The 23,359-nt window shown below is 39.3% G+C and overlaps 1 protein-coding gene across 1 annotated transcript in view; it reads right to left on the bottom strand.

The window, feature by feature from the left end:
* Positions 1-23,359, bottom strand: part of TPPP (tubulin polymerization promoting protein) — a 57,647-nt gene that overhangs the window by 7,060 nt on the left and 27,228 nt on the right. Inside the window, exon 3 of the mRNA XM_031608303.2 lies at positions 11,319-11,472. Coding sequence (XP_031464163.1) covers positions 11,319-11,472 — 154 coding nt within the window. The remainder of the gene's footprint in view (positions 1-11,318; positions 11,473-23,359) is intronic.

The following is a 23,359-nucleotide window of genomic DNA, read 5'->3' as shown; positions in this document are numbered from 1 at the left end:
TTCAAGTAATGAAGACATGAACAAGCCATAGGGAACTGCCATGTTTAAAACCTGTTAACTCAAATCCAAGCATAAAGGCCCGACTCCAGCAATTTATAATGTCTTAGTTTTACCAAAACAATATAACTAGAATTCCTTATTTCAAGAGACTGAAATTTATTCTAAGCTCCAGGGGTTAAGAGAGACGTAACAAATAAGGAAGACTGAATGTCAGACTTTCTCCCACATTGTTTTGAGTAATAAAAGAATACTTAAAATCAAAGTTTTGCTGTCGTTGAGACAAAGACAATGTGACTGCACAAATAAGGTATTTCACAGAACAGTATGGGAGCACACTACATGTGTGCTTGAATTGGGAACAGTCACTTTGACCTTGAAGTTTACATTTTAAAATCAAATGAGAAATTATACTAAAAGTAAAGGGGAAAAAAAGATTTTTTATTCTAGTGAAAATAGCGCTAAGATGAATAAACTAATGCAATTTGGGCATCCTTGTTTGTGTTACCATATGTTAGGATGCATTTTATGGATAAAAGCGACACTGGCTTCCTTGCAGTGAAGTAAATGTGCTGGGAAACACCTTTCATCAAAAGCTTTGCTCCCCACCTCTCCTCATCTTCAGCCTAAATAAGTGTTCATTAAAACCTAAAGGCTCAGAATAACGTAGCTTGAATGTCTTGAAACGCTAAACATAAAAACATCAGACTTGGAAAACATGTACCAAGAGAACAGAATACATAGATAAGCCTAGAATGAAAGCTGCAACTGAGTCTTGTTCACCACAAAAGCCACATATTCTCCACACCACTGAAATAAAAGCTGTTTTGAGGGAATCTGTCTGCCCACGTGCGTTACTTACTGAGAATCTCATACTATAAACTCCTGCTTTTCTCTCTCCTAACACGTACAATACTGCTGTGTTCTGCAGTGTTGCTTTTACATTGTGTCTTGAGGGGAAAGATAATGTGGAGGAGGAGTCCTGTCACTGAAAGAAAATGACTTCTGGAGCATATTTTTCTTAAAAAGCACTGCCAAATGACCTTTGGGAACTTCTGCTCGATAGTCTCAGTGTACTATTTGCAGGTGTAGCCATTTTTCTGTATTGAAAACTACGCCTATGAAGAAGTATTTCAAGAAAACATACAGCTTTCTCACACATATTGGCCTGCTAGCAACTTATAAGCAGAAAACCCATGTTCACAGCTGAGTTAAGTAGGAAAAAAAATACCACTGTGATCAGTAATTGTGTTAAGCAGCTCAGCCAGGTAAAATGAAAATGCAATAGAATGTATAAGCATCATGAGTAGCAAGGTAAAAACTCCCGGCCTGGTGTCCAACAAAGAATTTACCCTACTGTCCTCAAAGTGTTAGTAAATTGAAATTGCAGTATACAGTCACAAGAGAACTCTGTCCCATGGAGATTATTAAAAAATAAAAAAATTAAACCAACAAATGAACACACTCCTGTAAGTTTGTCTCCTTCATAATGCTGTTTCATAGACCAGCTCTGAGACATGAAAATATTCTAACTTGTTCTTCATCTGCAAGTCAAGCACTTTCTCAATGTTCACCCATACAGTCAATTACAGAAAGGCGACAAAACAGCTCTATGCATCAGCACCCCTATGACAAATCTTAAAAGAAAAAAAAATCATGCTGGGACAATGGTTCTGACCTTTGTCTTCATCTGTATTAACTGAAATTTTAAAATACTGACATGTGCATGTGTGAGAAGAAAAAAAATGTCAAAACTCTAAATAAAAGGTTCACTGGCACCACGGAAGAAAAAGAAATGGTTTTTGTCCAGAAAAAAAAAAAGAAAAAGGTTAAACAAAACTTAAAGCCCCAGAAAAAGCAAAATCACAAATCCAGAGCAAGAGCAACAGTGATGCCACATCATATGTTCTTTCAGCCCAAGATGGATCAGAAGGCTTCCTATACCACAGGAGTTACAGTGCATTAGATGAGCATAAGAGCAATTGCTGTGAGGTAAAAAGACTTTCTCCAAGTTGTTTTTAGATGAAGTCTTTCCTAAATTGAATGTGAAGATCAGAGATAACAAACTGCCACAATAAAGCTATGCTATTCATCTCACTTCTGCCTTCTGTTCTCCTTTTGTGTTCCTGATGATGAATACTTATATTAAAAGCACAACATTCCTTCTCCTTTGGGTCACAAAAACATTAAACAGAAGGGCAGGGCTCAACTAAGCATCCTGCTTTTTTATTTTCAAAGACAACTTTGCCTCTGTAAATACGGAGTAGAACACACAGAGTATAAAATGTTTCTCTTTTTGCTATTATTTTTTTCATGAATGGCCTTTATGAACTCAGTGTGCACACCTTCTGTTTGTTTGCAGGAACAAAAGTTGACCAGCAGGTTGAGGAAGGTGCACCTCCTCCCTGGAGTACTGGGTCCAGTTCTGGGGCTCCCAACACAAGAAGGCAAGCAGCACTTGATGCAGGTCTAAAGGAGGACCATGAAGATCACTGGAGGGCTGGAGCAGCTTCTCTGCAGGGACAGGGTGAGAGAATTGGTGGTCCTAAGCCTAGATAAGAGAACACTCCAGGGGGACCTTACAACAACCTTCCAGTATCTGAAGGGGGCATAGAGGAAAGCTGGGGAGGAACTTTCTATAAGGCCATGTTGCAAAAGGACAGGGGGAAATGGCTTTCAACTGGATGAGGGTATATTTAGACTAGATATATGGGAGAAACTCTTTACTGTGAGGGTAGTGAGACACTGGGACAGACTGCCTGGAGATCCTGTGGATGTCCCCACTCTGAAGGTGCTCAAGGCCATCCTGGATGGAGCTCTGAGCAATGTGGTTTAGTGGGAGGTGTCCCCTGCCTACACCACGGGGGTTGGAACTAGATGATCTTAAAGGTCCTTTCCAACCCAAACCTATGATTCTATGATTCTGTGATAAAATCAACCACCACCTCCAAAAACCCTATAGAGACTAAGCTGGCATTTAAAGGGAAAAAGAATGTAAAACCCATTTTCATTACTAATTCCACATAGGTACTGCAAAACAAAGAAAATAAAGGGAGTGGGGAAATAGGGGAAGAGAAGCTGACCATCCCTCATCAGTGGGAGGAATACAAAAAATACTGTGACCAGCACAAAGAGCTGAATGAGGACAATTTCCACCTGAGCAAGTAAGCACTTCACCTTCTTTTCCACTGTGATTCACAGACAAATGATTCTGTCTCATCGTATAGCAATTCTGCTCCTGATCACCAACTGCTGGAACTACTTACTATCTACAGTAAGTTACATAATCTAGTTATACTTTTCTAGAGGCAATGAACTACATGGAGCAACTTCCCTTTTTCTATTTGGTGAGCTTACAGAAGCCTTCGTTTTTCTTCTGTTCTATCTGCACACAGAGTTAACCACAAAGTGGGCATACCACAAAAGATCCCTGCGTACATCAACTTTTTACCTCTTTACCTTTTTAAAACTCTCATTGTGAAAAGTGTTTTATTTTGCACAACAAACTTAAATATAGTGAATGTATAAACTGATTGGAACACCAAACAAACCTGCCAGCATATCTCCCAAAATATCAACTCTTTCGTTCTCCAAGACCAACCATTCTTCCATTCACTCACATAACTCTTTTCATTAACACAAGCCTGCAGTATAACCTGTACTTTTACAGGTATTTTCCTGGAAAGCTGCTTTTTAACCGTATCTCCAAATTGGTGGAAGCACTCCAGATGAGTCAGGCATGGCATGCATAACCATTCCCCATCCTTTTCAACTGAATCTCCCCTCACACTATAGTCACACTGAGAAGATAAGAACAGGCAATTGCCTCAGTAGAAGCTATGGAAAGTAAAAAGGAATTGTCTTTATATCAATTAACTCAGTGGTTTAAAATGTTTGCGTAGCTTTTGTTAGCAATTCACTACTCTTTCCCACTTTGCAGAGAAGGGCTGATAAAACAGTGAGGAACTTGGAGTGTGTGGCATACTGGGAAGAGCTCAGGGAAGAGGGTTTATTCAGCTCCAGTGGGTGGGAAGGAAGGAATAAACCCTTTTGCTGTTTTCAACACTGGAGTTACAGAATAAACAGTTTAAAAGTGCACAGTAGGAGGAAAGAAAAATATCTTTTTAAAAAAGGGGAAAGAATAGATAACTGACACAATTCAGAACATGGGAAATTACAACTAGATGGGAATTTTTTCCACGTGGAATAAAAATTCTTCACCACTGGTAGGCTAAGCATAGAAACACCTTGCCCAGAGGGGTTTAGGGATTCTATGTCACTGGACATATTTGCAGCTTAAAATTATAAAACACAAAATGACCTAGGCTAGAAGAAAACTGCATATGAGACAGGATGCAACATAAGCCCTTGCTAACAGCAAGGCTCAAAAGAGAGTTTCTGAGAGCTTGCTCAGAAACTACTTCAGTTCAGTATTATTTATTTGCTGGTAACATCCAGAAACTTTGTAAAGAATGACAACTAACAAAAAAACTTTTCAAAAGGAAGGTGTTTTGTTGTTGTTGTTGTTTTCTGTTGTTTTATTTTTTTTTCTGTTTGGTTGGTTTTTTACTATTTCAAGATTTTTAAAATTTTCTTTACCCTATTTTCATGAACACATTGAACTTGAAAGAAAAAGCTAGATTTCATAGATGCTTCTTCCTCTCAGCACACAAAAAGAACGTGATAACTAATTCATTACCCAACGTACCTTGGATGTGGTATCACTTCCAGGAACAATTTCAAATCAGTAAGTTCAACAGTATTCTGACCTAATATCATCAATGTAAGGCAGTGCAATGCCTAAGTAAAAGGAGTAGATCATATGTTGCACATTCAGCATTTAAAAATGACCTTCTTTTCCTCCCCAGTAATACTAGCTCTAGACTCCAGCTTTCAAGCATTTCAAGACTTACATATTTTGTACCACATTGCTGCACACAGTTTTTTTTTTAGCAGTGGTTTTTCAGATGTTTAGATTAGATATAAGTGCAATAAAGAAATCAACTGATAATAACAATAAATCTATAATCACATGCAGCTCACTGACAATGATGACCACTTCCAGAAACTCTATTTAACAGTTCAGTAGTGACAGCACACAAAGACTTTCCCTTCTCTAAATATAAAAGTTACTCATATCTAACTATAGAACAATTAATGCTTTAGACAAAAAGAGACCTTGGGGAAAAAAAAAAAAGTTGAGAGGCAAGCTATCTGCTCAAATAGTCAGGTCTAGAATTCTGTTCTGTGCCCACAGGTTAATCGTTATCAGATTTCTCACAATGCAGTCCAGGATCTTGATTTATTTAGATTCATAAATTCACAGAAAAATTTAAGTTGGAAGGAACATTTGCATATATATATAGCTTGTATCCAGTGCAAACTCTCACTCGCAGCAAGGCTTTAATGAGCTTGCTCAGAAACTTATCCAGTCAAGCTCTGAACACCTTCAAGGATGCAGATTCCACGAGCTCTCCAGGAAACTTACTTCAGTATTTGCCCATGTCTGGGGTAAAAAACAACCACCACAACCAACTTTAAGAAGATCAAGTCAGAATGTACATCCTCCAGTCATGTGGCTAGAGACAGAAATATCATCTCCCCTTAGCCTTCTCCAAGCCGAACACGCCAAGTTCTCTCCACTTCTCCTCATGCATTACATGCTTCAGCCTGAGCATCGTGGTGGATCTGCACTGGGCTTGTTCCAGTGTATCAATCTCTTTCTTGCACCAGGAAGTCCCAGACTGGACGCATCACTTGAGATACAGTCTCACAGCTGCCAAATAAAAGGGTAGCATCATTTCAATGGATCAGCTGGCTATACACTTGCTCAGGCAGCCTGGATATGGCTACCCTTTCTTGCTGCAAAAGTTCACTTGATACAAGGTCTGTTGCTGACTCCTATTCAACACCATGGCCACAAGATCCTCTCCTGAAAAGCTTCTGCAAGACCTGTGGACCCCTGGGCTATTGTCTTACATAGGGTTAATTCATTGCAGGCCCAGGAAATTGCTTTTACTCCTGCTGAACTTCATGAAGCTTACCATCAGCCTGTTTCTACAGCCTGCCAAGGTCCCACAGAACAGAGCCACTGACCTCCAGCTTATTAACCTCCCCTCCCTGTTTGGAGTCTTTCACAAACTTGCCAAGAGAACGCTCTGTCCCATCCATCTGCCTGGAGAGACACCACAAGCTGCTGATGGCTGATAGCTGGACTTTGCACTACTGACTGCATCTCCAAAGCCAACAGACCAGATATTTTCCCACTCATCTTAGGGCCACTTTATCTAGTCCGTATCTCCCCAGTTTGGTGATAATGAGCTGGTTCTAAGGTCTTACTGACATCAAAGTATACTATACTCCCCGTCCACAGTGCTTATTTGATCCGTCACTTCTTTGCCTTTAGAAAGAACGGCCTTGTTGCACTGGCTGCTCCAAATCCTTTCCTTGCCCTTTGCATGTTTAGAAAGTGCTTTTGAGATAACTTGCTTCACAGCCTCCACAGGGACTAAGGTTATGGTTTTGGGCCTGTAGGTACTTGGATATAGTAACCTGCTAGCCCTCTCTAAGGATGTGTGTGATATTTGCCTTTTCCCAGTTATTATAAACCTCTCCAATTGCCATGGCCTTCTGAAGACAACGGACAGCAGCTTTGCAACAACACTGGCCAGCTCCTCCAGCACTCCTGAATGTAAACCATCTTGTCCTACAGACTTACACGTGTCTAATTGCTGAACTGATTCCTAATTCCATCTTCTTCTACTGTGGTTACTATTTCAGGCCAGGGTCCTAAGAACCCCAAAGGTTAGGCCCTAGCAGTCAAAACTGAGACAAAAAAAAAAGCATTGAGCATCTCCATCTTTTCCAAGTCCCTTGTCACTAGATCCCCATCCCCACCAACCACCACATGCACTTACTTTCGCTAATAACACACTTAACAGAAACTTCTTATTTGCCCTTCAGCACTCTTTCCAGCCTCAGCTCCAGCTGAACTTGGGCCTACCCAATCATGTTCCCAGTGCATAATCCATACTCATACCACATAGCCTTTCCCTCCTTCCACCTTCTGTACACTTCCTTTCTGTGTGTGAGCTCAGTCACAATGTCCACATTCATCCATATAGAAATGGTTTGACAGTTGCAGCCAGAGAGTTGTGGTCAACAAATCTATGTTGAGGTGGAGGCAAGTGACAAATCATGTCCGTCAGGAGTCCATCTTGGGAGCAGGGCTTTTCAACATCTTTATCAAAAACAGAGGTAATAGGATCGGGCACACTTTCAGTAGGCTTGCTGATGACACCAAGATAAGTGATGCAGTTGACACAAAAGAAAGAAGAGATGCAATCCAATGGGACCTGGACAAGCTTAAAAAGTGGTCCCACGTGAACTGAATGAGGTTCAACAAGGTCAAGTGACAGGTGCTGCACTTGAACTGGGACAACCCCAGACATGTATCCAGATCAGGAGAAGTCATTGGGAGCAACCCTACAGAGAAGGGCTTGGAGTTTCTGATGAACATAAACCAGCAGTGTGCAGGCACAGGCCAGAAGGCCCACTGTATCTTGGACTGCAGCAAAAGAGGAGGGTCAACAGGGCAAGGGAGGAAATTGTGAAAGTCCATCTGGAATACCACACCCATTGTTGGGGCCTCCAGCACAAGATGTGGAGCTGGTGGAGTGGGACCAGAGGAGGGCCACAAAGATGACCAGAGCAGTGGAGCTCCAGTGAACAAGGGTTAAGGCAGCTGAGGAAGAGAAGGCTCTAGGGAAGACCTCATTGCAGCCTTCTAATACTTAGGGAGTAAGGAGGGAGACTGACTTTTTACATGGTCTTACAGTAATAGGACAAGAGCAAGTGGTTTTAAACTAAAAGAGGGGACATTTATACTAGATACTAGGAGGAAGTTCTCTACTTAGAGACCTGTAAGGCACTGGAACACACTGCTCAGCAAAGCTGTACATGCCACAACACAAATGTCTTGTTCAAAGACAGGTTCATCTGCTTCCTAGGCAATATGATCAAGTGGGTAGTAACTGTCCAATGCAAGAGGTTTTGGAACTAGATGATCTTTGAGGTCCCTTCCAATCTAAGACATTTTATAATTCCATGTTATTAACTAATTCTTCCTTTTGGTTGTGTACTGCATATTCAACTGAGCATCTCTGCAAATTGTTGATCACTGTCTCAATTTTTTTTTTTTTTCCATTCTAGAATAAGTCTTTTAGATTGCCTACTCCCAGACATTTTGGCATGGCTGATACCGACTTCAAGTGCCAAGGCCTAGCAGTGTGAGGTTTTCTGCAGCTGCCTAAAGAAGGCTTTATCCTTCTCCTCTGCTTGATCAGTAGGTCTGTAGTTCATGCTTACTACAACATCACCTGTGTTGGTCTGTTTTCTTCACACACAAGCACTCTACTCATTTGTCATCTGACCTAAACCAGAATCCCATGCAGTCAGACTATGGCTTCATATTGAGCACAAGTCCTCTTCCTCTTTTTCCCCACCATCTTTTCTGAAGATCCTCCATTCGTCCTTCATAACATACTAGTCAGAATAGCTTCCACTATGCTTCCAGAACTCCAATGGCATCATAGTTCTGCAACTGTGCAAACTTATAATTTGTCCTGCTTGCTCTCCATGCTAGGTGCTTTCATGCACAGGTATTTGAGACATGTCACAAGTTCTGCTTCATTTACAGAACAGTGAGACCATCCTCTGTCAAGCTGGTCACTTAGGCACACCTGTTCTGACTCTTATGGCTTTGCTTCTTCAGGTTATGGTAACTCTGCAGTTTAACACTCTCCTCAATAGATGCATTTCCACTGCCTGCAAATAGGTCTTTTTACCTTTTTGCAAGCATTAAATTCAGGATCAGCAGACACTGGCAGGTCTTGTTCACCCTCACCACTGTTCAGGGCATTATAACTTCTGAAACTGGAAATCCAGAGGTGCAGCAAATCCCCAAGATTCTAAGAAGTCACAAGCCTTTGTCATCTTTACAGTCTCTCTCCACTTGCCTTAGTGGCTCAGTGTCCAAATGGAGACCAGTGATGAGTGGCGTTCTTCAGGGATTAGTGCTGAGAGCAGTGCTATTTAATACCTTTATTGGCAACATAGACATAGGGATCATGTACACCCTCAGTAAGTTTGCTGATCACATCAAGCTGAGTGATGCGGTTGACTCCTTAGAGGGAAGGGATGCCATCCAGAAGAATGTGAACAGACTTGAGAGGTGGGACCATGCCAACCTCATGAAGTTCAACAAGAACAAGTGCAAGGTCCTGCACCTGAGTTAGAGCAATCCCAAGCACAAATATGCACTGGGTGGAGAACGACTTGAAAGCAACTCTGAGGAGAAAGATTTGGGGGTGTTAGTTGATGAAAGATTCAACATGAGCCGACAACGTGCATATGCAGCCCAGAAGTCTAATTGCATCCTGGGTTGCACCAAAAGAAGTATGACCAGCAGGTTAAGGGAGGTGATTCTGTCCCTCTACTCTCCTCTCATGAGACCCTATCTGGAGTACTGGGTCCAGTTCTGGGGTCCACAAGACATCAAGCTGTTGGAGTGGGTCTAGAGGAGGGCTACAAAGATGATCAGTGGGCTGGAGCAGTTCCCCTACAGAGACAGGGTGAGAGAATTGGTGGTCCTAAGCCTGGACAAAAGAAGGTGCCAGGGGGACCTTACAAACAACCTTCTAGTACCTGAAGGGGGCTACAGGAAAGTCAGGGAGAAACCTTCTGTAAGGGCATGTTGCAACAGGACAAGGAGAAATGGCTTTCAACTGGATGAGGGTATATTTAGACTAGATATTAAAAAGAAATTCTTTACTGTGAGTGGTGAGACACTGGGACAGGTTGCCCAGAGATCCTGTGGATGTCACCACTGTGAAGGTGCTCAAGGCCATCCTGGGTGGAGCGTTGAGCAATCCAGTCTTGGGGGAGATGTCCCTGCCTATAGTAGGGGAGGTTGGAACTAAATGATCTTAAAGGTCCCTTCCAGCCTAAACCATTCTATGAATTTGTGTGTGAACGTGGTTTAATGATAGGACTCTGCAGGTCAGACTGATGGCTGGATTTGATCTTGAAGGTATTTTCGAACCCAAATGATTCTACAATTTTTTTTTTAATCAAGCTCTAGATCACTTTCCCTGTGCTACTGTCAATTCGCATACATCTGCAGCACCCACATACTACCACTCTGTAAGTTCTCAAATCACTCTACCATTCACTTAGGAAGAAACTGTTCCCATGCTAGCAGCCATTGCTCATTTCAGTACCTAAGTGCTGAAATGCAGAAAACAAAGGAGTCAGAAGTGCATATTCACTTAGGCCTCACAATTCAGAGGAAATAAATATGCACAATTCAGAGGGAGAACCCCTTGAAAGAAAAACAAGTTATTCTGATGAATTAAAATGACTCAAGGACAAAAAGAAGGCCCATCACTAAGTATCAAAACTACCCCTTATTTCAAATGGAGCACAAGAGCAATAAGATGAAATCCTGTAGAACCTAACAAACTATACAACTCAAAAGAGATTTCTCCACTTGACATTTTCACTGCTCATTTGTGCAAAACAAGTTTCAGGAAAGATTATTTGCTGACTAAACTCAGGGAGACTACTAACTTTAAGCAGATGAATTAGACTGAAAGGACTATTCAAGATCATAATGAACAATCTAGTATATACTGAATTAACTACAAAGTAAAAGCTTGTCCAAGCTGAACATTTAGAAGGATAACCAACCTTATGTCCATCAGGTTTAAAAGTTATTTTATTAATGTTAGTAGACTTATCAAAGTTTACATACCAAAAAGAAAAAGACAACAAACAGAGAGCAAAGAAACCAAAGACTAGACCAAATGATAATTATTTCTAGATTTCTGGTATTCTGGAATTTACACCGTTGATTTTAAGGTTGTTTGTTTGTTTGTTTTTACTTAATTATTCTTGGTATTTCACCATCAACTACCATCAACATAGAACTGTTTAACGAGGTTCTGAATTTACTTTTTTATTTGGATACAGCACTCTTCATAAAAGTTTGTGTTTCAACCAGACTAGAGCTCTCCTTGATTTTTTCTGATTACCACGTGGTACTACAATTCCCAGCAGAAGCAATGACAGTGCCATACACACCACAGCACAATAATCATGCACTACATAATCTCTGTTTTCACTCTGCTCAGTACAGCTGTTGCCTCCAGGCTCAGAGACACACTGACTTGGATTTGGACTGCAGAGGGAAGCAGGTGAGTGTAAAGCTAGGGTAGAACAAAATACAGCTAAAATAATCCATCATTAGAACAGTAACATACCGTTACTCCAGATATAATTGGCGCTTTTCCTTCAATTAGTTTATATATTTCTTGAATTGCTTCTTCATCACTTTTTTCTTTAAATCGCTTCTTGGAGAGTTCCTGAAGAGCTTCTTTAAATTGTTCAAAACTAATAGTTCTAGAAGACTTTCCCCTGCCAAAACATACAGAAATTTAAAGAAATTATAAGAGAACACAACAAACAATCCAAGAATGGGAGAATATTCTTAGTTTACCACAGGGAATGGGAGAAAACCATAGCAGAAAAGAAAGAGCCATTTGCACAATTTCCCAGCCCACTAAAACATCACTTTCTTTTTTATAAACGTCAGTAAGATAACACTTTAAATAATCCCACAGGTGTCAGTTCAGAAATAAAGGGGAACTAGAGGAAACTAGCAAGCTATCAGAACGTCTGTAGCTCAAAGCAAGACATTGATTATCTGCAGATCTGTATCCATTAAAAAAAAAAAAAAAGAACAGAAGCATCTTTGGTGAGTTTTGTTATTTTTTTATTCCTCAACTGTCAAGAGGATGGGGCCAGGCTCTTTTCAGTGGTGCCCAGCAACAGGACAAGGGGCAATGGGCACAAACTAGAACACGTGATGCTCCATCTTCGGGTGATAAACCCAAAGTGAAAAACTTTGAGGGTGATAAACCACTGGAAGAGACTGCCCAGACATGTTGAGCTTCCCTTGGAGAGGCTCAGAACTTTCCTGCACAGCCTAATGTAGGGAATATGCTTTAGCAGGGAGGTTGGACTAGATGATCTCCACAGGACCCTTCCAACCCCTACGATTCTGTGATTCTTTGAATAACAGTTCATGTCACTTTATTCACAGGTTCAACGTATTCACAATTAAATTATAAATAGCAATTGATGTTAACCATGCTAGTGTATCAGTAGAAAGCTTAAAAATCCTCTTTTATCACAGACAAATTCTGTAGTGATTAATTTACATACAGTCCTTGTTTTCCTTCTTAGACCATCATCTTTGTAAAACATCTACATGTTCATGGAAAAAAATACAGCAGTCTTACAAAGCCTCCAGAAATTCAGAGCTGAAGATTTCCTGTTTTCCCATTGGTAAATACAACCAATGGGAATCCCTTATTCCCACACTTGTAAGTATCTGCTTAGGTTTTGTTCCAGAGGAGAGGATTTTGCTAATACACCTCCTCCTATTTAGTAAATTACAGACTCCCTGATCTTCAAATGAATTTATACATTAAAATTTATGCATTTTTAAGCTAAAATTCAGCAGGTCAAATAGAAAAATTTCCAAAAAGATGATTTGACTGACACTAAAAATGGTACTAATTAAGGCCACAGCAGAGTAATAGATTTTTTGATTGCTTATGAAATAAGGAAACCCTTGAAGTCAAATCCACGTTGCTGGGAAGCATGCTACTACATCAGACTTGTTTGCAGCCTAAGCATTAATTCTCATGTCAATTTGGACAGCACCTCTAGCAAATTAGCAAAAAAATAAAAAGCCTAGAGAATCCTTTCAACAGTGACAGCTGTTTATCAAGAAGTAAACGATGGATGCAAGCATAGAGAGAGCATGCACTGGCGACAGAGAAATCAAGCTAGAAAAACTATGACAGAAATTTAAATTCAACCATTGCAAAAAGTCACTGCCCAGAGTGAATCAGATTTTTTTTCTTTCTTTTTTAATCTCATTTCAGACATATTCAGGGGTCAAATCACACTCAAACATGAGATTGACTCCACTAACAAAAGAGAAAAGGAAGATTTCACAGTTTAAGATGCCAACAGTTAGGAAATAAGTCCTATGTCAATTAGCACAAAATGAAGCCTCATCTTTTTCTTTTTCTTTTTTTTTTTAATAAAAATGAGAAATTGTTTATTTACAACAAAATGTCAGCCTTCACGCAGCCCTTTATATAATAGTTCACTACTGGTAACTTTCATCTCCAACACAGCTCCACGTGTTGCAAATCCTTATATCCCTACCAGTACTACCAATTCTAGGCAAAAATAAATTTTATATTTTGATCAAATTTTGCTTTTTGCAAACACTTGTCTGTTTCAAGTGAAGTCCGTTCTGGATTATCTCATGGAATTAGCTAGTAAAAGAACACAGTGACAGTGGAAACAAAGAATACAATCCAACATTTCATTAATCAGAAAAAACACACTGCACACAGTGCAATTAACTACTTGGAATTCATCCAGAACTCTCATTAATAGGATTAACATCCTTCTGATGATGATAGATGTTCAAGAACTTTTAACTAGCTCAAGAGGTTAAGACTTCGTATCTGTGTACCTCTTATTTAGAAAAAGACTACACTGGCAATCACCACAAAACTTCAGCATAAGGCCATGCTAAGGCCCCTGTTCAGTTAAGACTCACAGCCAAATCTACCATGTAGACCTTTCACGTGTAACTTTCTGCATCACAAATGTTACTGGAAGTCAACAATCAGCACTGCTACAGCTTAATCTGGATCATCAATCAGGAACACAGTGGGAAACTCCCAGAAGTAATTTTTCATGTTCACAATGATTCCTTCCTAAAGGCACTCTATTCAGGTATACTATTTTTGTTGCCTTTTTGTTACCTGTTTTTGCAGCTTCCCTCCCCACCTTCCTTTATTATCCCATTTAAAATCTGGGGTTTGCGCTTCAAAGGCAGAAGTTTTTAAAATGTAAAGGGTGGGGGAAGAGAAAGGTCAGAAAGAAATGGAATACATTAACAATAAAGGGCATGTGGAAAAAGAAAGCTTTCATGAAAACACAAGCACCATAAAAGTGGTCTCTGCAATGAAAAGTAAAAAATATGTATAAAAGGGAGACTAATAACATAATTTTTTTAAAGCCTTGTGCTTAACTATGATACAAAGATACCTTTATGTTTAGGAAGGATAAGCCATAGCATTCTATTCTAAGCTATGCTTCCTATAACAAAAAGAATCATTCAAAGGCAACACCCTTCAGTGGAGGAAAGCATATTCATGGTACACATTAAATTTCTTTCTAACTGCCCCTACGTTTGGGAACAGACCAATGGTATTAAGAAAAATGTCTGGAAGGTGCCCATCAATCTCCTTTTCTTGATGGATCTCTTCACACGTTACCACTGGATTCTGGAATAAAGTTTTAATTCCTCAGTTTGTTTTTGGAGTCCAGGTTCATATACCATGAGATCATAGAATGGCCTGGGTTGAAAAGGACTACAATGATCATTTAAACCCAGACCCTGCTACATGCAGGGTCACCAACCAGCAGACCAGGCTGCCCAGAGCCACATCCAGCCTGGCCTTGAATGCCTGCAGGGATGGGGCATCCACAGCCTCCTTGGGCAACCTGTTCCAGTGCCTCTCCACCCTCTGGGTGAAAAACTTCCTCCTAATTCCAACCTAAACCTCCCTGTCTCAGTTTAAAACCATTCCCCCTTGTCCTATCACTATCCACCCTCACAAACAGCCGTTCCTCCTCCTGTTTATCCTCTCCCTTCAAGCACTGGAAGGCCACAATGAGGTCTCTCTGGAGCCTTCTCTTCTCCAAGCTGAACAAGCCCAGTTCCCTCAGCCTTTCCTCACAGGAGAGCTGCTCCAGTCCTCTGACCATCTCAGTGCCCTCCTCCAGACCCGCTCCAAGAGCTCCACGTCCTTCCTGTGCTGGGGGCCCCAGGCCTGGACGCAGTGCTGCAGATGGGGCCTCACAAGAGCCGAGCAGAGGGGGACAATCACCTCCCTCTCCCTGCTGGCCACCCCTTTTTTCATGCAGCCCAGCACACAGTTGGCCTTCCGGGCTGCAAGCGCACACTGCTGGCTCATGTCCAGCTTCTCATCTACCAGGGCCCCCAAGTCCTTCTCCGCAGGGCTGCTCTCAAGGAGATCTTCCCCCAGTCTGTATAAATACCTGGGTTTGCCCCGACCCAAGTGCAGCACCCTGCACTTGGCCGTGTTGAACCTCATTAGGTTCACATGGGCCCACTTCTCCAGCCTGTCCAGGTCCCTCTGGATGCCTTCCCTTCCCTCCAGTGCATCAACCGCAGCACTCAGCTTGGTGTCATATGTAAAGCAATTATCAATTCCAAGCCTGGACATGAGTGTAACAAACATGCAAAAGATCAAGTACAGGCCCCAAGCAAGTAGTAATAGCAAATGAAACAGTATTTATTTGCAAATGTCATTACTAACATTGTCACATGATAACAAGATTCGTCCAGAGTAATACGAGAATTTACTGCTGCAAATTAATACTTCTATACTATTCTACATTATTCAGACCTGTATACTGTTTGAAGTAACAATTGACTACTAGGTAATTACACTCCGTATAACCCACACACAAAATCCTCAACCAGTATCAGAAATCTATCTGCAATAGCACTATTTCAGTTAACTGTTAAAACAGCAGTTTCCAATTTAACAGTTTTCTGTCTAAATCTCTAATATACAAAAAGTCATCCTATACCACTTGCTAATCATGTTTCCTTTCATTTTTTTTAGATTCAAGAAAGGAAAGGATGGTGTAAAAATAGTGAAAGAAGCTTCTGTTCTTGCTATCATGCCATGAAGGTCTACAGCAGTATAAACTAATTGGCACTGTTTAGTGTTGGCAGTTGTCACCTGACTAGAAAGTTTGGGTCTGTGGAGTATGGAAAGTCTGACACAGGTCTGGAGGCAGCATAATTACAGATGGGAGTACAACAAATGTTTTTGAATTAACTCTTATCCAGTGAATTTTGTTTCTAAGGTTTACGTACTGTAAATTCACCGCTGACTTGCATGCGTCAGCCAATTCAGATGTCACTAAAAATGTGACCACATTCTCTCTTGTAAATCTGAGTAACTTCAATTTTGAATACTCCCCATACTTATGCCCTTCCCAAAGAAGACAAAAATGAAGGATTGGTCTGGTAACAGAATGCCCAAATGGCTTATCTGTCACAGTTTCTGACTAACTGGTATGGTAAGTTTAATTGGACAACTTCTAATGTGCCACTCCTGCTCTCACATTCTTTTAAGTCATTCCTCCATTAAGAATTAATAATCTAAAAAATCCAAATTAATCATGTAATGGTATCACATTCAGTAGCAAACTTTACAACTCTTCATCAATAAATATCTACCAGAATTATAATATTTTTTTTTTACGAAATATTTACAAAACCAAATGTGCTGATAACAGTCAGAGTAGACTAGAAGACATACCTTTTCCTCAAATCTCTATTGAATGCAGATTTTCTAACAAAATTCAGATTTCAAACTTGTGCTATATCTGCTCAATCCTTAAATACAAAAACAAATCTGAACTGAGAAACACGAGTAATGTGGCTGTTTAACACTATAATGAGAGAGATAAAGAAAGAAACATGCTTCTTGTTTATTTCTCTTAATGTATTAAAATAGAAAAAACAGATGGATCTTGTTCAATTCATCAGTAGCAATCTACTAAAGTAAAACTCACTACAACTGGAAACTCACTGATTTTCACATGCCAACAGAATTTTCTATTTGCAAATACAACTAAAGAGAGAGGGCAGAAGACACTGCAGTACAACTCCATCAGGTTCTATGTACTGTAATATTTAACAGCTGTAAAGAAAGGCAGCAGTAAAAGAGCCAAGAGAAAATAAAACTTGAAGCATCGCCCTGCATCAGAGACTCCCACTCAATTAATGGGTAGAACTGGGATACTGAAATTGAACATCTGGATGTCGATGGAAGCAGGATTCAACTGGCAAATTCTTAGGAAAGAAGATATCCTCCCAAAATATATCCTTAGCAAAAAGATCCAAGGAAGAATCTACAACAGAGATCTTCACCTAAGCTGGTGGGAATATTTGGAGTGCGGACATCTTTGAGCATACTCCTATTTAACAGAAATGAGTTCCCTTCAGAGAAAGATTAGAACCAAACAAACAAGATATCAAGACAACTGTTACAATTTTTCCATAGATATAACTTGCTTGGTTCTAGCAACCTGGCCCAATCAGAAGTAAGGACCTAAACTGAACAGGTTCATTTATCCCATAGTCAGAAGGCAATGCCATTATCAGTTTTATCATCATTCAAGGACAGCAAAACAACAAGCACGGCACAGAGAAAAACGCAGTGCGAGACGCATTCTTTGCAACACAGTGACAGCCATATACAACTGATAGAAATCTCTCTGAAATCAAGGAGAGGGCAGTAAGGACAGAATAATACATACAATTCATCCAAGAAGTGAACACGAAAGTACCAATTCACCTCCAGGTAATAGTTGTCTCACTAGAGAATGAGACAAGTATAATACATCTAGATCTTTCTAAATACATGAAGTTGTGACAGCACGCGAAGTACTTTAAAAATCTGAAGCAAGAGGACTTCAGTAGTTCACTGCAGCACTAATAGGTATCTTTGTCAGCACTGGAAACAGAATAAAACTTGCGGATTTAGATAAAAGCCATTTACTCAGACAGAAGGGGAAAGAAGGAAACAAATATGCAATGATAACTATATATATATATATATCTGCAGTGCAATTGGTCACCACCCAACAACTGATGCCCAGCTAACAGTACAACTGCCTGCTGATCAACATCCCGCCAGCATTGCAAAGTCTTCACCAACCACTAACCACAATGCCCAGCAGCCCCAAGCATCAGCTGCCCCTTGGCCAACTCCCCACAGATGTATAGCCTTCCGCATGATTTCACATGGTATGGACTAATTCCTTTCTTAATTCAGGCCAGCTGCTCTGGCTCTACCTCACAACCTGCTGTCACATCACACCATAAAGGCAGTGGCTCCTCTCTGCTGAGTGGCACAGCGTGGCCCCAGGTGCATTCTCATCAGCAACAAACAAAACATCGGTGCGCAATTAATAGTTTTGGCTGAAACCAGGACAATATTCACTTTTTATTCCATACCATTTACACCCAACACGTTATCACACGCCCTGATTAATTACATAGGTGTCATTGCTATAGTCTATGGGCCACCCCTCTAAATTGTCCACAGAGTTCATTTTGTCCATGACCAGGGCTGCATCTGTTATAACAGTCCAGAGCAGAAGAGATGATGTACAGTGCTGATGCAAGTTGAAGTCAGTTCTAGTTTGGAGAAAAAGGTAAGAATTTATTCTACTTTAATCCAGGAGATTTTTGCTGTAATAATGTTGATTATTGCCTCTTCTCACTCAACATTAATACCCCTTGAGGTACACACTGGACTTCCCAAACTTTATGCATACTGACAAAGAGAAACCAGGACAGATGGGAATGAAGAGGGAGAGAGGAGAAAGAAAATTATTTGGCAAAAACATGCAGTAGGTAAAAGCTTCAAAAGGAAAACACTCTAAAACAAGTAAAAGAGATGAACAGAGATTAATGAATTCAAGGAGGATGAGATGAAGAAAAATTTGAAGCAGAAAGTACATCTCATCATAAAGATGGGGATCGGAAGAACAGACAAAATTAGCATAAGAGAGTAGTGGGTTGGGTTTTGTTTGGTTTTTTTTCAGTTTAAGAGAATAAAAATAATGCTGCATCTGGCTATTTAAGAATATAAATCTACGTAGACCTATGCAACAGTTAGCTACTAATAAAAATCTTCTAAGGAAGTATTATACAAAGAAAAGAGATTTTCTGGTTGTGAATCCCTGAACTCTACTCAAGGAATGCAGAAACTTTACACACACAAAATAGACAAGTCTAAAACATACAAACTTCATCACAAACATACTGCTATTATCCTCAACATGCTGTCTACTTCTGGGCAAGAATCTAATAAAAGATATGAAACCAACAGAGTTATTCAGGAACATAAAAACCTATTATTTGCATACATGGAGGACAGGCACAGTTTCTCAGCATGACTCAGGGGAAAGTTAACTGCTAAGGGACACAGACCAAGTGGCAGCAGAAGCAGCTTATCAGAGTACAAAATGATTCAGGATACAGCCTTAAAATAACAACAAAACAAACCAAAAAGGAAAAAAGAGACACCCTAGAAACAAGTCTTGATTCCATATACTAGAGGACAAAGTAGTGCTGAAGCAGGAAGACAGTGCCTAAGAATCATCCTGCAGATATTCCAGTTTCTTATTCAGAGAGTTGAGTTTATTCAAAGCTCTCTTTCATTCTTGCCATCTTAAGGATATTCACTATACTGAGAACACACCCGCAGATCAAAGAGTATGAAGGCAGAAACTTCTTAACTGCAACTGCATCGACCTAATATTTTAGAGCTGCCAAGGACACCTCAGGTCACACCTGAAATACAAAAATCCATGATGATGGTGTCACAGAGCTTATTAAGTCTGCCTCAAAAGTAAAAGAAAGCAGTTTGAGACAGATGAGTATTTAATTACAGTTCTCAATATCTAATGATTTCATTCAACAATCTTCCCAAGGCTATGACAAGCTTATACAGCCTAGTGATAAGAAGCTCTTTCCTATTACAGCACATCACACTTAAACAGCACATCCTCTTTCAAAGAGCAGAAGAATACATAGCCACTATAGCTTCAAAAGGTTCTTGTTGTTGAAGTGTAGAGGCTTATGGCAAAAGAATTACAGCTGACATAGCAAAGAATCAACATTATCTGTAGATTTGTTTAGAGTTGAGCAATGCACACGTAATCAACTCACTGCTTGATGACTAAGGAAAAGTAAGAACTATACAAACCATCAGTCTAGAGCTCACCAGCCATCCCACGTGAATGGACGCAATCCTGTCACAGGAAAATAACAGCAGATAGGTTTACTTTGATTCAGACTCTACTGCATTAAGATGTTTGATTAAAAGGAAGAGCAGTCTACATTCAGTGAAAATACGTTCCATACAAGCACTACTGAAAGGAACCTAGCGTCAAGCAAGGGCACCAATGCATAGGCAAATATCCACTAAGAAATAGAAAATGCATTTGACTGCAAGCAAATAATCCAAATGAATTAAACCAAACTAAGTATTGAATTAAAAATAATATATATAAAAATAATGTAATATTATTGAATACAAAAAGGACCACAAAGATTTCGCATTAATGACAATTTCGTGAAACTTCTGTCATATTATTTATTAGCTTGAATTTAAGTACATGAAAATCAGAGATAAAGGATACTAAGGATGATGAACTGTACTGTTAGCACCAGCATCTTCTGGATTTTGGCTGACAGTAACCTTCTTTACTGCTGTCTCTCCATACGTAATGTTTATGTTTTGATTGCGCTGACATTCAGGTAAGACAAGTTACCTTTGATGAGAGCAGTTAACCAATTCCAAAAACATTGTGTGGCACTTCAAAGAGGAGAGGGGAAAAAAAAACAAGACTCCAAAGTAGAAATCACATATTTAATAACAACAGCACTGTCTCTTTTAATGAAACTCAATAGAGAAAAAAGTATCTCACTAAGGACTAGATGGAGCATGATTATGTGATACCACATCTTATTTCACTGAGAAATAAGATAAATATGAAATAATCAAACAATTGCATGACCTCAAAGAAAAATGGTATTAATAAATGACTTAACATCGTAACTCTTAATTCATTAAGTCTCAAGACACGAGAATTTAAATTAAGGTTTCATTAAGACCTTCAAAGTAAACCATCATGCAGGTAAAGAGAATAAGAACCAAATCTAACTCATTTTTATGCAACAACAGTGAACATCCAATATTTTTTCCTAGCAACATATTATCCAAATGTCTGTCTTCTCTCAATTTTTTCGTAAAATTTCATTAAGAGAAACTTTATTGTACTACCAACTTTCCTGGAATACTTTCTTGTTTTACCCAAGTTTTTGTGCTATTTCAAGCAAAAAGCCCAGTTCCACCATTTTACAAGGTCTAGTGTTATGAGAAGTTTTTTAAATTACCAGTTAGGATCTTTATTTCTATAAAAACAGTATCTTTCAAATGTTTCACCAATTCACATGATGGCAAAGTGACAGGTGGGTGGGTGAGAGCGTTACAGAGATATGTTTTTAAATCACTACAAAGTTCAAGTAAAATTACAATTGCAATTTGAACATTTTATTGTTCTTATTGTATTTTAGACATTCTTCCCTGTTTGCAATGATGTCTTCGACAAAATTTCCACTGTAATTCAGAAACCACTGTTCAGAATAAACAAAAAAACTCACCAAATGAAGAAAATTAAAGTAAAGGGAAAAGAACACAGAAAGCATGCTTTAATTCACATTCACCTGTTACTCAGGCACTGTAGCTATTTTTTAGTGATCATACCACCAAGATAAAATAAGTTTACTCACATTTCACATACACATACTCACTCACATACATGGTCAAGTAATTTGACAGGCTTTGTTTTATGTGTTGTTTTTTTTTGTTTTTGTTGTTGTTTGTTTGTTTTACACAGAGAAAATTATATTTAATACTATACATTAAAGTTTCTCTTCTTTTTAAAACATAATTTAAAATTAAACAATGCAGAAAAATGATCCTATGGAAGCCAGAGCACCAGTCTCATCTAACCTGAAGTGGGATTTGCCTTTAGAGTTTAATGACACAGGGTTTAAAAACCAACAGATTTTTATAAGCTTGTCCAAATTAGAAAATTACCAGATAGCTATAAAACAGCAACACTCCAATTTTTAAAAGGATTTCATCATGTTTAATCTTATATAAGCATAAAAGCAATTTCTGATTCCAATGAAAGCTCAAAACCAGCGAAATCTACTGAAGAGTAAGATGTGCCCATGCAAGTAAGAGTGCATGGATGTTGGGTTGTTTTAATAACTCAGAAGACAGAAGCAGAAAACCTAGATATACATTTATTTGTAGAAACATTTTCTGCTGGACATATGAGAAAATGGTAATAGTGAAAATAAGCAACTGGCTTTAACTGAGAGCATAAGCTCAGGCTTTGGGAATCGTAGGCCATGGATAGAAAAAGAAAGGTGTGAAATCAAGAACAATATATCAAGTGGAGGAAGAAAAACTAAATACAATGGCAGTCCATTTGCAGAGGTCTTATGCAGAAAAACCCACCATGAATCTGTTAGACATAATCAAGTGCCCCAAGCTAAACCATATGCTTCAAGAAATGAGACTTCAAGAGAAGGTATACACACAGTAGAAATACCCCCAATTTCTCTCTCCAACAAAACAAGATATGTAACCTAAAATAAGGAAGAAACTACACATCTCCCCTTCTGGAGAGTTATCCTCCCCGAGGAAAGAGAGAACTATGGGGGCTGGAAGGGGGGAGGTCACATAAAAGCTCTGGGGAAAACAAATGAACAAAAAAACCTGTCAACCTTCCCACCTTAGAAATAATCCATTTAGATTTGAATTTCCATACAACTCGTGTTCACAAACCTTCCCTGCTCCTCAACTCCCTCTTGTATTCACGTGTTCTAAAACAGCAGAAAGTGACTTAAATTGACTAATGTAATTTTTCTGCATTGCCAGCAGCCATTTCCATTTTACAGAACAGAAATCAACGGAACAGACAGACTAAGGCTAAAACAGTCTCTCAAACTTTTTACAATTAGAGTAGAAGAATATTTGAAGAGATATCCAACAGAAAATCTGAAAAAACTGCATTATTTGAAAACAGAAAACAGGAAACCTATAAACATCTAGATATTCTTTTGGCCACAATAGATTTTTCTTTTTTATTAAGCATACAATTGAAATCTAGATCATCGGTGTTTCGATACATTATTCAAAGCAAGAACATTTCTTAAAGCATTGTTCAGTTAGCTACAAGCTGGCAGAATCATTAAGTTGCTCCAAGCAGGAAGAAACCTGATTTGCTTACTCCAAGCAAATACACACACACACACACACACACAAAATGATGTGCCTATCATTCAGAAAAAAAGAAAGAATGAGAAAAACACGAAACGAGAAACAAAATAGGAAATCTATGAGTCCAAACTAATTCTTGCAGATATAAGAAAATAGAAACTAAACTAAACTAAAGAAGCACCTCTTTAGATGGCTGAGCCGCTCTCAGCCATCTATCAGCCCTCGTGGTTAAATGGACAGGTCCCAAAGGATTGGAGGCTTGCTGATGTGACACCCATCTTCAAGAAGGGCCA

Source organism: Phasianus colchicus, chromosome 3, assembly GCF_987193195.1.
Source record: "Phasianus colchicus chromosome 3, bPhaCol1.hap1.1, whole genome shotgun sequence".
Taxonomy (NCBI): Eukaryota; Metazoa; Chordata; class Aves; order Galliformes; family Phasianidae; genus Phasianus; species Phasianus colchicus.
Note: the sequence above shows the minus strand (reverse complement) of the source record. Positions and strands in the feature narration are given on the sequence as shown.